At 39.4% G+C, this 15609-nt stretch overlaps 1 protein-coding gene across 1 annotated transcript; it reads left to right on the forward strand.

Annotated features, from left to right (window-relative positions):
- Window positions 1–345: 345 nt before the first annotated feature.
- TMIGD1 (transmembrane and immunoglobulin domain containing 1) lies at window positions 346–15189 on the forward strand. The gene is made up of 7 exons (XM_004483810.4): window positions 346–437; window positions 1966–2069; window positions 3038–3316; window positions 8016–8294; window positions 12421–12524; window positions 13453–13493; window positions 14656–15189. The coding sequence occupies exons 2-7, from the start codon at window positions 1991–1993 to the stop codon at window positions 14657–14659; spliced, it is 786 nt and encodes a 261-aa protein (XP_004483867.1). The 5' UTR covers window positions 346–437; window positions 1966–1990; the 3' UTR covers window positions 14660–15189.
- The last annotated feature ends 420 nt before the right edge of the window (window positions 15190–15609 follow it).

Raw genomic sequence — 15609 nt, forward strand, 5'->3', positions numbered from 1 at the left:
TTTCCAGCATTATCAAATTAGTTTGTAATCTTCCAAAGTTTTGACTGCTGTGAAAGTCAAAACTCTCCTTGGACGTGCCGCATCACAATTCCCAGGCTATCAGATTATCAACGCATGACAGTGTTCACTGAGATTTGCTATGCATTTTTGCACAAGGTCAGGCTTTATTGAAACAATTACATTCTTGATATTTTGCCCCGCCTAGTAACCTAGGTATATATAAAAACTTAGATCTTAAGATGTCTTCCCAATTACTGTCTTCGCTAAGAATCTCTAAAGGGAAACAGACTTTGCACCCAATGAATCTTACTCACTTGACCATACTGTCATAAAGTATTTAAGTTCTACTATTATAAAGGAGGGTAACAGGGAAAGGATTCTGGGTTCCAATACAGAGGAAGAGTTGACCAAGGAAGTCATCTATTCAGAGCTCAGAGGTAAGTGCTAAGATTTTTGTCTTGTGTGGAAAGCAGTAAGTTGTGAAAATTAAAGATCAGTCAGGTAAGGGAAATTCAATGTGAAAAACTGCTGTCTTACTGGGGTGGAAGGAAAGAGGAGACATTAATCTTTTTCCTTTATAAGGTAGATTGAGCCCTGCCAAGAGGCCGGTAGTCCCAGTTTTTATTGAGCACCTATGATGTACACTGCTTGAGACAACCCTGCCCAAGTGCCAAAATTCCTCAGTTACAACACTATGATAGAAATCTTTTTGCTGAAAATTTTTAAAAATTACAAAATAGTCAACACAAGTACTAATTGCATCTTATTGGGAGATTGATGCAGCATGACAATCAGAAAGGTTGAGCCTGTCATGAACAAAACTTGCTCCTGTCAGAACAGGCCTGGGACAGGGGAGGAGTAGGACAGGCCCAAAGATGTCAGATATGTGCAGGCTTACTTATTTGTGACAGTCATTCAGGGGATGCAGCTCCAAGTTTGTAAGGTCTGTGGAGTGGCCAGGGTCAGCAACAGATTCTTTTTTGTTTGTTTGTTTTTAATTTATTTTTAAAAGATACTTAGATTACATAAAATGTTACATTAAAAAAATATAAGAGATTCCCATATGCCCTACTCCCCATACCTCCCACTTTTCCCCACAAACAATGGATTCTTAAAAGAAAATATTCATCTAGAGAGTAGGGTGGGTAAGAGTAAAGTCTTAGACGTGCTGAGTTCGATTTGACATTGACATTTACTGTCTTTGGAATCTGGGCAAATTATATACTCTCTCTAAACCTTCAGAAACTACCTCAAGAAGGTTATCATGACTCTTAATTGAGATTCAAATAATGTATGAAAGTGCTTAGCACACTGCCTGTCACAGAGAAAGCGTTCCATATGTGTTTCTGCTGTATTCATAGTAGTAATCTTGAAAAGAAGTGATGATGTATGTTTTTCCCAGATGGAGGTAGAGAACATCTTAGGTAGAGCAATGACAGGAGCAAAGGCAGAGAAGAAGGGAAAAAGACGCCTTTATTATTATTTTTAGTCCATTCTGGGTCAAGGGAAAAGGGTGTTATATGGGAGAGAGTAGTAGAGGGATGAGGAAAGCAAAGAGATTAACATAGTTTAGCAGAGAGCAACTTTGCAAAAATGACTCACGAGGGACTTTCAAAACAAGAATTACTTTGTTCAGTAGGGACTATTGGAGAGTGAAGCAAGTCTTGTTTCTCTTTCTTTTAAAATTACATTCCACCAATTTTTATAGAGAAGGTTGGCTTTGTCTTCCCCAGAGCTGTCCTATATTTCCTTGCAGTTTTATCTTTGTTGCCTTAAAAAAATTCCTTAATACAAAAAGTACTTTGATCTTAGTGGGCAGAACAGGGTTGTTTAATTAAAAACTGGAAATAGTACCACCCTAAGTTGGTATGAATCATCAAGAACTTTATTTTCAATTGGGAGGAAAGTTCATATGCTCTGTGTAGACCAAAGTACAGAACCAACTGCATTCTTTTCTTTTTCCAGCATATCTGATTTGAATTCATTAAAGATGGCATGGAAGAACAGCCTAACACAAATGTGCAGATTTCTTCTCTTAGAGATTTTACTTCTGCCATATGGGATGATGAGTAAGTTAATATTCTTTTTTGGCCACTTTTTATTGCAAAGAAAAGTTCCAGGTTTATAAATGGTTATTGGGCACTGGGTACATTCTAAAATCCACATTTGACCAACTATGCAGTTGGTATGAATCAGAGTATAGAAATCAGGTAACAATACAAAATTGAATGGAAAAAAATTTTTGATTCTGATATAATAAGGCAGGTAAAGTATTCTTTTATCTCCAGAGCCACTATCAGAATTTTCTCCATTTAAATGTATTTCATTATTAATCCTACCCAAAATCATCTTCTACCAACTGTTTATTTGAACACATAACTTACAAGAAAATCTTTCCTGCATTTGTCCCCTATCACGGAAGTAGCTTTTTGTACCCCAGATTTAAAAAATAATACCTAGCAATTTTCAAATAAACTGGACAATATGTGAAAGAGAAAAGGAAAAGTATAAATCACCCCAAATCTCATTATCCAGTGATTACCATTAAAAATTTTGATATAATCTTCCAGAGTTTTAAAAATGTACTAGGCAGCAATCCCATTATCCTCACTAATAGTATGTGGGTTTTTTGGTTTTTTATTCTCCTTCCCTCTTGTTTTTGCACTCGCTGTCTGCTTTCTGTGTGTTCTTCTATGTCTGCTTGTCTTCTCTTTGTGTGGCACTGGAAACCAACCCCGTGCCTTCTGGAGTGGGAGAGAGGTATTCAAAATCTTGTGCCATCTCAGCTCCCTGGTCTGCTGCATCTCTTTTTGTCTCTTAAAAAAAAAAGAACCTGCAAATCATTTTTTTTAAAAAAATAATAATACATTGTGGACCCTTTTCCTGGCAGGATGATATAAATCAATATGATCCTTTTAAATTGTTGCCAAGTATTTTATTATGTTGATATGACGTAATTTATTTAACCAATCCTCTGTTGATGGACATCCAGGTCATTTACGCTGAACATCTCAATAGTTCTTCCCTGTACTCCCAGGTTCTGTCTTAACCGTGAATGGTAAAACTGGAAACTATATCTTGACTACTCAGCGTGGCTTCCAAGAGTCTCTGAAATGTGCTGTTCAAAACCACACCAGAGAGGAAGAACTTCTCTGGTACCGAGAAGCTGGGACAGTGGATTTGAAATCCGAAAACAAAATCAACTCCAGTTCTGTCTGTATCTCTTCCATCAGTGAAAATGACAACGGAGTCACCTTTACCTGCAAGCTGCAGAGCAATCAGTCGGTGTCTGTCTCGGTGGTGCTGAATGTTACTTGTGAGTGAGGGGAAGGAAACTGCTAACCATTCTGTGCTATCTGCTCTACAAGTGGTAGCTGGAATCTAGGTTCAAGGAGTAGGTGCATCTTAACATTTGCTTGATATTGACAAATTACCCAACTCAGACTCCCACAACAAAGAATGAAATGCCCATTTCCCTACAGCCTCATGAACTCCGAGTATCCCTAGATGCTAAGAATTTGCCAGCCTAATTTGAAATTTTATTTCATTTTTAAGAGTGAGGATGATTACTTTATCATGTATTCATTGGCTAATAATTTTTATTTTTCTGTGAACTGCCTACTCATATGTCTTTACCCATTTTTCTGTTGGGTAATTCACCTTATTGATTTGTTGGGGTTTTTTTTCTTTTTTTCCACCTTTTTAATTTTTTAAGATACTTTGATTACATAAATGTTACAGAGAATACATAGGGGATTCCCATATGTCTCACTCCCCACACCTCCCACATATTTCCATATTAGCAACATCTTTCATAGTGTGGTAAATTCATTGCAATTTATGAACACATTTTGGAGCATTGCCACTCAGCATGGATTTTAGTTTACATTATAGTTTACGCTCTCTCCCGTTCAGCTCTGTAGGTTATGGCTGGATATATAATGGCCTGTATCTGTTGTTGTAATGTCATTCAGGATGATTCCCAAGTCCCAAAAATGTTCCCCATTACACCTGTTTTTCCTTCTCCCTAACCCCAGAATATCCATGGGTCACTGCCTCAATAACAATGGTATTTCTTCCATTGCTAGAATCACAATAAGTCTACAGTAGAACGCTAGTAAGTCTGTTTTAGTCCACAGTTCATTTCCCAATCCTGAGGATTCTGGGATGGTGATGCCCACATCACCATTAATTGATGGAGGCTTCGATCCCATACGTCTGATGGATGAAACTCTCTTGCTTGCATTTGTAGGCACTCTCAGTTTTTTGGTATATTGTTTGTCCATCATCTTCTCCCCATTAGTTGTCCTGGGTGAGTCCACTGAACTGGAGAGTAAGTGTTACAACTCAGATACCTTATTGATTTGAATAAGGACTCTGTAAATTATGGAAATTTGCCCTTTGTTACCTGGATTGTAAATGTTCTCCCATTTATTTTTGACATGGTTTATAGTTCTTTTTTTTTTCTTCCATATTGAAATTTTAAATGTTTATATATTTTAAATTACCAAATTTTCCTTTGTGGTTTCTAACTTTGTGTTCCACTTAGAAAGACTTTTACTGGGGCTCTTTTAACATCACCTTAAAACCCAAAAAGGTAAAGCTGTCTGATGCTTTTTTTTCAAGTATCGGTAACATATTGGTGGAACTACAAGGAGTAGGGGTCCTTCAAATGACACTCTGCAGGTATTTTGGGTGGATTGTTGGTTCTGCATGAGGAAGGTGTGGGGTGGTGTGATGAGGGATAGGATGATTGTGTGATGTGATTTGGTAGAAAGAGCTCTGGACTTGGAACCTAGTAATAAAAGTCAAAGCCATCGGATCTCAAAGAGCTTAGCAAGCTTTTCTTTGAAAAATGTATACCACTGCCCCTGAAATATGAGAGTGGGGAAAATGCCTAGGAGCGCAGTCTGGAAATTGCTAGTATCCTGCAGCTTTAGTTTCCAGAGTGAATCGTTTGTATGTTCTTGGGCAAAGGAGATTTGTTTTTTTATTTTCTACAAATTGATAAAATGTGATTTTAAGTAAGCTACCTTCTGAGTTACTTTGATAGAATCCAAGACTATCAGCAGGACATTGGACATCTTATAGTCCAGACTTATAACATGACAGTGTATTAGTCAGTTAAAGGGGTACTGATGCAAAGCACCAGAAATCTTTTGGCTTTTATAAAGGGTATTTATTTGGAGTAGAAGCTTACAGTCACAAGGCCCTAAAGAGGCCAACTCAAGGTTACTTCTTCACCAAAGTCTGTTGCCACGTGTTAAAGCAAGATGGCGGGCAACCTCTGCCTGGTCTCTCTTTCCTTCCTCCTCTTAAGACTCTGGGGTCCCAGAGTCTTATGATCTCAGCTGTGGCTAGCATAGGGCTCGTCTCTCTTTCTGGGGCTTTAGCTGTTTGAGCCTTCTCCTTTCTGTCATATGGCTAAAATGACCAAGTTCTCTTCTCTTCTGTATCTTCTTCTGTGTGTGTCCTCTGGAGTAAATGTCTGTTTCTATAGGCCCACCAATGGGGCAGGGACTCAGCCCTGGGTCATGCCCTAAAGAAGTGGTCAAATCCAAGCCCTAATCTTGATTTAGTCAAGTAAACATAAAACCTTTAAATTTAATACAATCAAAGGGTATCATACCCAAAAGAACAGACAAGTTTACAAACATAATCAATATCTTTTTTGGAATTCATAAACAATGTCAAACTGCTGCACAGTTAATTAAACTGAGGCCCAAAGTGGGATCCCAAATCACAGGTGGAGTTAAGAACAGAACACAAATCCCCACGTTCCTAATCTAGTGCTCTTCCCCCCTGCACCTTAATAAGGGAGACATGGCAGAAATACCATTGATATGTTTTGAGTGCTTAAAAAAATTGTTTCCCATTTTCCAATCTGAGATCACTTTTAAAATTATCTTTTTAACAACCTCCTAAATAACATTGCTGCTAACCAATTTGTCAGTGACTCATCATGATGATAACTGACACAAACATCAATTAGTAAGTCAAAAGGAGCAAGTGAGAAGAATTACATGTGCAATCAATCCAAAGGAGTATTGCTATTGTAAACAATAAATTTATAAATAAAATTATAAATAGATCAAGAACTAAATGGAAGTGTGATAATACACTATTTGGGGAAGGGTATAGAGAAACAGGTTCTCTCATACATTGTTACTGAAAGTAAAAATTGGGACCACCTCTTCCGTAGTATCTACAAAATTTAAAGGAAGCCTGCCCTTGACCCAGCATTTCTATTTCTAGATATTAATCTTACAGAAACACATACACAGAGATATATACAAGGATTTTTTCATAGCATTGTTAACATTTTAAAAATGAAAACAACTCACGAAAAGAACATGATTAAAGAGTCAAGTATTATATCATAGCATTCTAAAAAAGAAGGAGCTACATCTGTGGTAGAATGTGGCTATATCTCAAAAACATGCAAGTTTTTGAGAGAATATAGGCCTTTTTGTAAGCCCTCCCACTAGAATAATACAATATATTTCCTATGGGTACACTATACGAATAGAAAACTTAAAAATATATATATCTGGAAGGATTTACCCTAAACTCATAGCACTGATTATCTCTAGGAGCGTGAGGAGGTGATAAGGCTGGAGTTAAAGAGGACTTCAACTTTATCTGAAATACAATAATTTTTAAAAATAGAATATTCATGTATAGCTTATATGCTTAAAATTAATTTCAAGCAGTTAAATAAAAAAGGAATAATAGAACCTGTACACAGATGGAACTGGTCTATATGACAATTATGTTACCTATTGTAGCAGCTTCCTACATATCTGAATACCTTAAAACATGTCTGAATGCCACATAACATCCTCGTTTGATATGGATACAGATTTTAAGCTTATTCCAAAGAGCAACATATTGTCATTCTTCTGAGAAAGTTATTAATAGCGCAGCCTACTCAGGGTCTAATTATTCAGTGTGCAGGTTTTTCAAGCTCCTTTTTCCCTCCTTCTCCGCCTCTTCTCTTTCCTACTGCCCACTCTTCAGCCATTATTTTACTCTTCTGCACCTTTGCCAGAAAATGCAAGAGGCACAGAGAAGAGGAGACATTCAGCTCAGCCATTTCTCTCCCTAGATGTTGGAGAGACTTGGGGGATGGGAGCAGGTGAGGGTTGGAATTATTTGGCGAGGATAAATGCACTCAACTATCTATGGCTCTATAACAGCCTTTATGACTGAGGGAGTTGGAAGTTTTTTGCTTGAACTGAGGGGCTCAGAAGGTCACATCACCTTTCACAGATGCCAGAGTTTCCATGACTGGAACACCTTCTAGGAGGAAGACATTATTTCTAGAGGCTCTTTGAGAGAATACAAATATGCACTGATAAATGTGGCCAGAGCAAATGTGATTAGATAAAATACAAAAATAGAGTGCATGAGTGGCCTCAAAACAACCACCACTGCCAAAACCCCAATAATACTAGCAGTTAGCATTGTGGTAAAATTTTTACGGGGATTAGCTCATTTACTCCTCATAGCAACTCCTGAGGAAAATGTTATTATCATATTTTTTAGATGAGGGAACTGTGGCCTTAGCATTTAAGTAACTTTCTCAAGGTCACAGTAAGTGGTGCAGATGGAATTTGAGCTCTAATTTATATAACTATAGTGCCTACATTTTAAATATTATGCTGTTTATCCAACACTAGCACAGGTTGGTTTACTATATCAACTCTCAGAGAGCAGAGACCCAAGGCTCCCTGGATTGTATTACCAAATGATTGCTTGTTCCAGATTCACTATTGTATATCTTTGTTTCATGGTTTGCCTTCTCTACTCTATTAAAAGTTCTATGGAGTTTGGAACTGGTCTATCTTATTTACCATTGTATCTCCTGTTCCTAGCCCAATGCCTGGCACACAGTAGGTACTCAATTAGTACTTGTCAAATGAATGAATGACTACATAAGATAGAAAACCTTGAACACTGACAGTGAACTATACCTTATCTGAAAATTAAATCTTAATGCTTGAGTCTTGCAGTTCCTCCTCTCCTAAGTGGAGACGACGTTCAAACAGCTGAGGAAGGCAGTGATGTGCAGTTGGTTTGCAATGTGAAATCCAACCCCCAGGCTCAAATGATGTGGTACAAAAACAACAGCATCCTGAATTTAGAGAAAAACCATCACCAAATACAACAGACAAGTGAGTCTTTTCAGCTGTCAATCACCAAAGTCAAGAAATCTGACAACGGAACCTATAGCTGTATTGCAACTGTATCTGAAACAAACAAGACCAAGGACTTTCACCTGATTGTTGAAGGTAAATGTATTTCTAAGTGGTACCCAACACATTACAAAATGCAGAGTAGAGGCTTAGGAAGTATTTTTGATGACAGCAAAGTTGATGATATTTATGATTAACAGTGAGGATTTTTTTAGAGAATTATCCCCATCCTTAGTTTTCTATTAAGAATCCTACCTCTCCCTTTTAGGGGAATTATGCCCATACAAGGCAGGACACTGTTTTTTCTAGAAACAAAGGGTAAAAAAATTCTGGTTGGCTTTTAGGAAGGACAATTTCTATGAATCCTCCTGGACAACAAGTTTTGTAGGAACTGGACTTTTGAGTTCACAACCTAATGACAAACAAAAGAGAAGAAACACACGGAGAAGAAAGGTGCTGACTAGATTACAAAGAAAGCTCATCTCTAAAATCACACCTAGTTCTGAAATTCTAAGCGCAGCATAATCAGGAGAGGGAATGAGGGAAAGAAGTGGAATAAAAAGCTCTTTCTCTTGGCTTCATGCTACATCTACCCAGGTTTAACACCTCTGCAGTAACAAGGAATAAATGAAGCTCTGAGTGTTTTTCCATCCTCATATTTCTTGCTCACACAAAAAGAGAGGCAAGATACCTGTGGTAGCACATGCAGAAAATGCTCGTGCATACATATCCTGGTCTTGGGCCAGTACGCTAAGAGGAGCCAAACAAGCTGAAGCTCCTATATCTTGTTAGAACAATGTTCACATTGCCATTTACCTCCCTGTGCCCACTCCTCGCCATTATTGCCAGTCCCAGCAAGCCAAAGTGTTCGACTGATATGACCACAGGGCTTCCTATTTCCTCTGCCTCGGAGGGCACCCGTTCCAACAGAATGGCTGATGGGGACTAGGAGTTGCTGCCAGTTGAATGTCCACTATTGATTCCTGGCATGCTCAAAATGTGTCCTGCAGAGCAGGGAAAGTAAGCACAGGGGCTATTAGCTTTAAAAAGCACACCCATGAATAACCTAAGTATCTGGGATGGAAGCAGTTAAAAGGGCACCATATTCAAGCTGGTGGCTATCCACCTCCCCCAACATCACAAAAGCGTGGTTGGTGTGGCCTCAGGCCATTGCATTCTAAGTGGTTTAAAGACCACATTCTGAGACTAGGGAATTATACCATCCCTCTTGCTTAAGGAAACATAATTACTTTATGCCACGTTAAAAAATATACTTCTGTGGCAAGCAGGAAGCCAGCTTGGCAGCTTGGCTGGTAGGCAGGAACTTGTTTTGGGTGGAGCTCTTCCAAACCAACTTGTTTTTGTTTTTTTCTTCCCTACTTTGGTTACTTGCCTGGTTGCTGGCTGTCTTTGCAGCCTGTGCTCTCTGCTGCTGGTTTTCAGGCTCACTGCCAAGGCTGCCAGGAGCTGTTCCCAGCTTTACTGCTCAGTGGGGTCACTTTTAAATGAGGTCGTACAAAACTGGAAGTGACATGATGGATGTTTTCTCGAGCATAAGATTTAGCCCACGTGTTGGAACTATTTTACCATAATGAATAGAGGAAAAAACACCAGGTCTGATCACAAGTGAGAGTGTAAAACAGACCAAGGGTAAAGGTGCATTTACACTTACTTGTGGCAAACGGCACTTGGAAATGTCACTATCAGCAGAAACTTGGTATCCACGTTAAACCAATGGGTTAAACAGTTTATTTCACCTTATTTCTGGAATGAAAGCTGCCATGTGGTTTCATTTTATTCGGCGTGTTGAAAATATCCGACCAGTGACGACACTCTGATTTCCTATCCTTATTTTTCACGTTTGACTCCCCTTCCTTTTGGTATCTCTCCTTGGCTTGGAAGAGTAGGGGGTCTCCAGTCAAGGAAGTCCTTCGGCATGTCCCAGAGCTGGCTATGACAGAGCTGAAGCTTACTAGAAGAAGGCTCACTGAGTAGTTTCTCCAGAGGGTTGAGGAAAGCCACGATTCATAGAATAGTTTTTAGGAATAGTCAAGAGAGGGCAAGAGGGATGCTTAACCCGCTTACTCCTCAAAATTATCCTGAGCAGGAGTTGGATAAGTAATGAGGAAGAAGATGATTTAAAAATAATGGGTAGTACATCATCCAGTTATGGGGAGATACACCCTATTTCATGATCTTAAAGTAGATAGGGCTTGAGCTTTAAAATTAAACTTATCTAAAGTTACTTCACTCCTCTTCTCCACCTTTCACCCCTCATATGCTATCTCATGATGCTGTTTCCTTTATTTCTTTTTTTAAAAGATTTATTTATTTATTTCTCTCCCCTTCCCCTCCCCCACCCCCCCCAGTTGTCTGTTCTCTGTGTCTATTTGCTGCATCTTCTTTGTCTGCTTCTGTTGTTGTCAGCGGCACGGGAATCTGTGTCTCTTTTTGGTGCGTCATCTTGTGTCAGCTCTCCGTGTGTGCAGCGCCATTCCTGGGCAGGCTGAACTTTCTTTTGTGCTGAGTGGCTCTCCTTACGGGGCGCACTCCTTGCGTGTGGGGCTCTTCTACGCGGGGGACACCCCTGCGTGGCAGGGCACTCCTTGTGCGCATCAGCACTGTGCATGAGCCAGCTCCACACAGGTCAAGGAGGCCCGGGGTTTGAACCGTGAACCTCCCATATGGTAGGCGAACGCCGTATCCACTGAGCCAAGTCTGTATCCCTGTTTCCTTTATAATGCTTGTCTCAATGTGTAATTTTTGTTTATCTAATGTGTTATATCTTCCCTGCTAGAATATGAGCTCCTTGAAGGCAGGGAGCGTGTCTGTCCTATTTTTTCCAGGGCTAAGCACAGTACCTGACACATAGTAGTTACTCAATAAATATTTGTTGACTATATCTCAATCCACAAAATTGTACAACTGTACACTTGTACAATAATTTGCACGCACTTCATTTCCTTTAAATCAATTTAATTCTACTCCATTTTGCCAGCTCCCATGTAGGTGGAAAATTTCATCTAAGTCATGATTGGAGCCCCTTCCCCACCCTGGGTGGCATTGGAGTCCAGGGGCTTAGGCAGGGTCAACTTTTGTTGGTCTCAATGCTCTTATTTTTTAGGGTTTCACCCCATATCTTAATAAACATATTGAAACAAAGCATATTAACTATGCTTTTTGCCTCACATTTTTTGAAAGAACTTGTAGAAATTGTATAAATTTTGTATTTTGGTATAAATAAGTTATTAATTTGGTTCTTGAGGTTTAAACATTATTTTTAGCTGTTATAGCTAGCGTGACATAGGGTTACATTTATAGATGATGGATTAAACATTTATTAATTTCATTCTTGCCACTTTCTCTTAATATTTTGGAGCCAATGAATTTTTCTGCGGGCCTCAAATATTTTCACAAGCCCTGGAGAGCTTACATATACAGGCACTGTGACTGTAGAGCCTGATGAATAAAATAGCTCCGAGTTTACCTGGTCTTCCGAAAATAAGAGAGTGGACTTTCACTTCCAGGCTGTCCTGTTTGCTGCTGATCCCTTCCTAGTACACGTGAGCAGTAAACTCTGTCCTTCTGTGCCAGTCAGGGAGGTATGGACATTTTTGCCAAGGTTGGGAAGGCTGGTGCTTTGAGTTCTCCTTCCATAGGGGTACCACGCGGCCACCTCCTATTGTGTCTTGGCACTGCTTGGGGGACTATCACAGTATAGGCACAAGAGTTCCCACTGCTCCAGGGGCCCGCAGACCTCTGTCCCCTCATTAGTCCAGCAGGCTCTTCACTCTTTCCCTTCTTGCCTTTCTTTCTCCCTCTGGGAGACCTCCCAATATCTTTTGGGCTTTCCAGAAGGCAGAAAGAACCATGGACTTCAGTCTACTTCTGCCCTCTGCATGGCAAAAATTATAAAGAAAGCATGAAATGTTCTGACTACCTGCTTGGAGAGAGTTATTTTTATTTCAATAAATTATGCTGTCATACAAGAGTGTGGTCAAATCTGCCTCTGCCATTTTCTAGTTCTGTGACTTTGGACAAGTAACCTAACCTTTCAAGGATCCTGGCTCCCCATCTGTAAAATGGGGAGAATAATATCTACCTTTTTGGGGTTGTTGGAAGGATTTAATCTAAAAGATGAAATATGTAAGTGCAGGGCACCATGGTTGGAACATAGTTTAGAATGTTATGTTCTTGTTCTCTGTGTTTGCCTTTCTAACAGATAAATCTGTGGCTGTACCAATAGAACCAATTATCGCTGCATGTGTTGTGGTCTTTCTGACATTGTGCTTTGGACTAATTGCCAGAAGAAAAAGAATAATGAAGGTATCTAAGTATTCTAAGCTATTTAGGAGTAAAATCATCTAAATAAAGGGAAGAACTAGCTATATAAGTGGCCAGAGTTAGGAACCCTTTTTGGGCAAATTTGAATCTGGTCTCTGAATCATGGATCTAAAAAGAAAGTGCTCAAGGGAATAACAATTGTACAAATATTATGAGTACAGCTTTGTAAAGAATAGCAGTGCATATGGGCAAGGACCAAATGAAAATAGCTGCGGTGTTAGGGATAGGGGATTTGAGGCTAAATTTTCTTCTTTTTAAATTTCTCTCTATTGTTGCTATGGTATCTTTTGTACAATACATAAATACTAGGAGGAACAGCTGCTCTGGATTCAGAGGTCTGCATTGAAAAGATGTCACTGTTTCTCACCTCTTGGGCACGGCCACATGCCCCAGATGCAGTGGGCTGGGGTTTGAATGGTGACCTCTTTGATCAGATTTATTCAGAGTATATGCAAGCATAGGTTTTTGCCATGCATTTGACTCTGGTAATTAGTCTAGTGCCAAAGCGGGCCAAATGTTGTAGAAAGCCTCTTAGAAAAGGTCATTGTGCCCTAGGCAAAATTCTTAATACAGAAAGGGCATTCTCCTTGAAACATGTGGTGGCATTCCAGGGGACAATGTCTCCCAAGGGAAATTCATCCCATTCCCTGTTCCCATCTCAAGCAAATTCTTCCTAAGAGGAAATACTAAGCCACCTAAGAATCCTGGAAGCATGTGATTTAAGAATCACATCTTCTCTAAGTTCAATAGAAATTATCAATGTGGCCAAAGAAATGAGACCTGTGCCCATGCAGAGGTGGCTGCATTTCCACAGCACCTGTCCTTTGAGCCATCTTGATTATTCAAAATGTTTACCCATGGGCCATATGAAAGCAGGAAAACTTACTACCCTTTTCACATTTGCTTTTAGCTCTGCATAAAGGATCAAGACCCTCATAGCGCTACAGCTCTGTAAGTACTATGGACTGGGGTCAATCATTTTCCATAAGCAGATGGGTAGCAGTGGTAAATCATAAAGCCTATCCCAGGCAAACTCCTCCTGAGATGGGAAGTGCTGGAAAGTGAAGGGGTTCAGAGGAGAATGGAGGGTGGAGGAAAATCTACCTCCTCTTTAGAGGAAGAAAAGGTAAAACCAGGTTGGAAGGTTGCCTAGAACTGAGAACACCTTTGGTCTTAGCCTATTCTTTCTTTAAGTACTTGGGATTAATGCTGTGAAACTGCATTTTTTAAATTAAATTTTTAAAAATTTTTAAAGAAGCTTTAGTTTACATAAATGTTATATAAAAAAAATAAGGGATTCCCGTATGCCCTACTCCCTCCCCCTCCCACACTTTCACACATTAGCAACATCCTTCATTAATGTGGTACATTTGTTACAACTGAAAAACCCATATTGAAGCATTTCTACTAACCATGGACTACAGTTCACATTATAGTTTACACTATTTCCCACACAATTTTGTAGGTTATGACAAAACATACAATGGCCTATATCCATCACTGCAATGTCATGCAGGACAAATCTACTGTCTGGAAAATGCCCCCATATAACACCTATTCTTCCCTCTCCCATCCCTCAGAACCTCTGGAGGCCACTGCCTTTATATCAATGATAAGAGTTCTTTCATTACTAGAATAATAATAAGTCTACTTTAGTCCATTGCTCATTCCCTAATCTTGAGGATTTTGGAATGGGGATGCCCACTCTGCTTCTAACTGAGAGGGGGTTTAGATTCCTTGGGACTGATGGATGGAGCTATCTTGCTTGCAGTTGCAGATACTCTCTGGTCCTTGGACTGGGTGTTGTCCATCATCATCTCTTTGTTAGTTGTCCTTGGTGAGTCCAATGAACTGGAGAGCACGTGTTGCAATTCTGCTGAATTATTGACGTACAATGTCAATGAGTGAAAGGGCCTGCCCTGAAGAAAGTCACTTTTTATACTCCTTCCAAACAAGGGAGGGAACTACATTCTCCATCTTACATACTGCCTTCTCTTTTGATCTTCTTTAAGTCAGTTATATGTTAAGTGGTCATTCTTTCTAAGAGTATGAATTTTGTTTTGAAATATTTTCTTATTACCGTCATTGTAATTAATTTCTTGGTTCATTTCAGATGAGAAAGCTGAGATGCCATCTAATACAGGAATAGTTTGGATCAGGACCTCCTTGATTTATGTTGTCACATCTGTATTTATTGATATTATTAAATTCAGTCCTGTCAAATTGTAAGAGGTTATGAAGAAGTGTTTCATTAATCCTTAACGATAATTGTTATGACTAATCTGATATATACTTGCAGAACTTTGTGATGGAGAGAACTGTTAAGAATGAAAAGTAAGATTTAAGTCTTCTTAAAGGTATACTATATAAATATACTAAATACTGATATTTTTCTAAGTTGGAGAGTAATAGATATTTGGGTTCCACAAATCTCTGCAATACCCCTCCCCACCAAAAATGGAGGGATACAACATAGAGTGATCCACTTTATGCATGGCCAAGGACCACATAAAAATATTCGTTGTCATGTACCTTCAGTGTCATTTCATAAAAGATATTTTAGGACCAAAAGAAGGAGGAAGGACATAATCTTAGTACATAAAACATTTCTTTAAGTTGAATAAATTTAGTATTATGAAAAACTCAACATATGTCCTTATTTTTTTCATCTCATCATGGTTGACACAGTCACAAAATTTGTGAGCTTCATGTGGTGAAGAACCTGAGAAGAGCAGAGAGGGGGGCTGGCCGGTATGCTCATTTACAAGTTTCTTTTGCCCTTTTTGCATAGTCTTTTGCATAGATCTAGCCATATCAGTTATGAATCAGCCTGCACTTTTCTCATCTCAACTTTAAATTGTAGCTCTCATAATTTGTCATTGCCTTTCCTGACCTCCATTCCTTACCTCTCCATAATTCCCCCCACACACACAGTCACTACCCCCTCACCCACCCCGCCATCCCCCGCGCACACAGTTGGAGTAGGGTTAGGGAGAGCAGCAGCCTTTGAATATCTCTGTTGTGGTCCTTTCTAGCTTGGGGTGGTGATGGGGGGGGCACGCACTTT

The sequence above is a fragment of the Dasypus novemcinctus genome, chromosome 21 (assembly GCF_030445035.2).
Source record: "Dasypus novemcinctus isolate mDasNov1 chromosome 21, mDasNov1.1.hap2, whole genome shotgun sequence".
In the NCBI taxonomy this organism is placed as follows: domain Eukaryota; kingdom Metazoa; phylum Chordata; class Mammalia; order Cingulata; family Dasypodidae; genus Dasypus; species Dasypus novemcinctus.

Coding starts and splice junctions, on each gene's coding strand:
- TMIGD1 (XM_004483810.4), top strand. CDS start 1,991: ATGGCATGGAAGAACAGCCTAACACAAATGTGCAGATTTCTTCTCTTA. Junction 3,317..8,015: donor GGTGGTGCTGAATGTTACTT/GTGAGTGAGGGG, acceptor TGAGTCTTGCAG/TTCCTCCTCTCCTAAGTGGA. Junction 8,295..12,420: donor CTTTCACCTGATTGTTGAAG/GTAAATGTATTT, acceptor CCTTTCTAACAG/ATAAATCTGTGGCTGTACCA.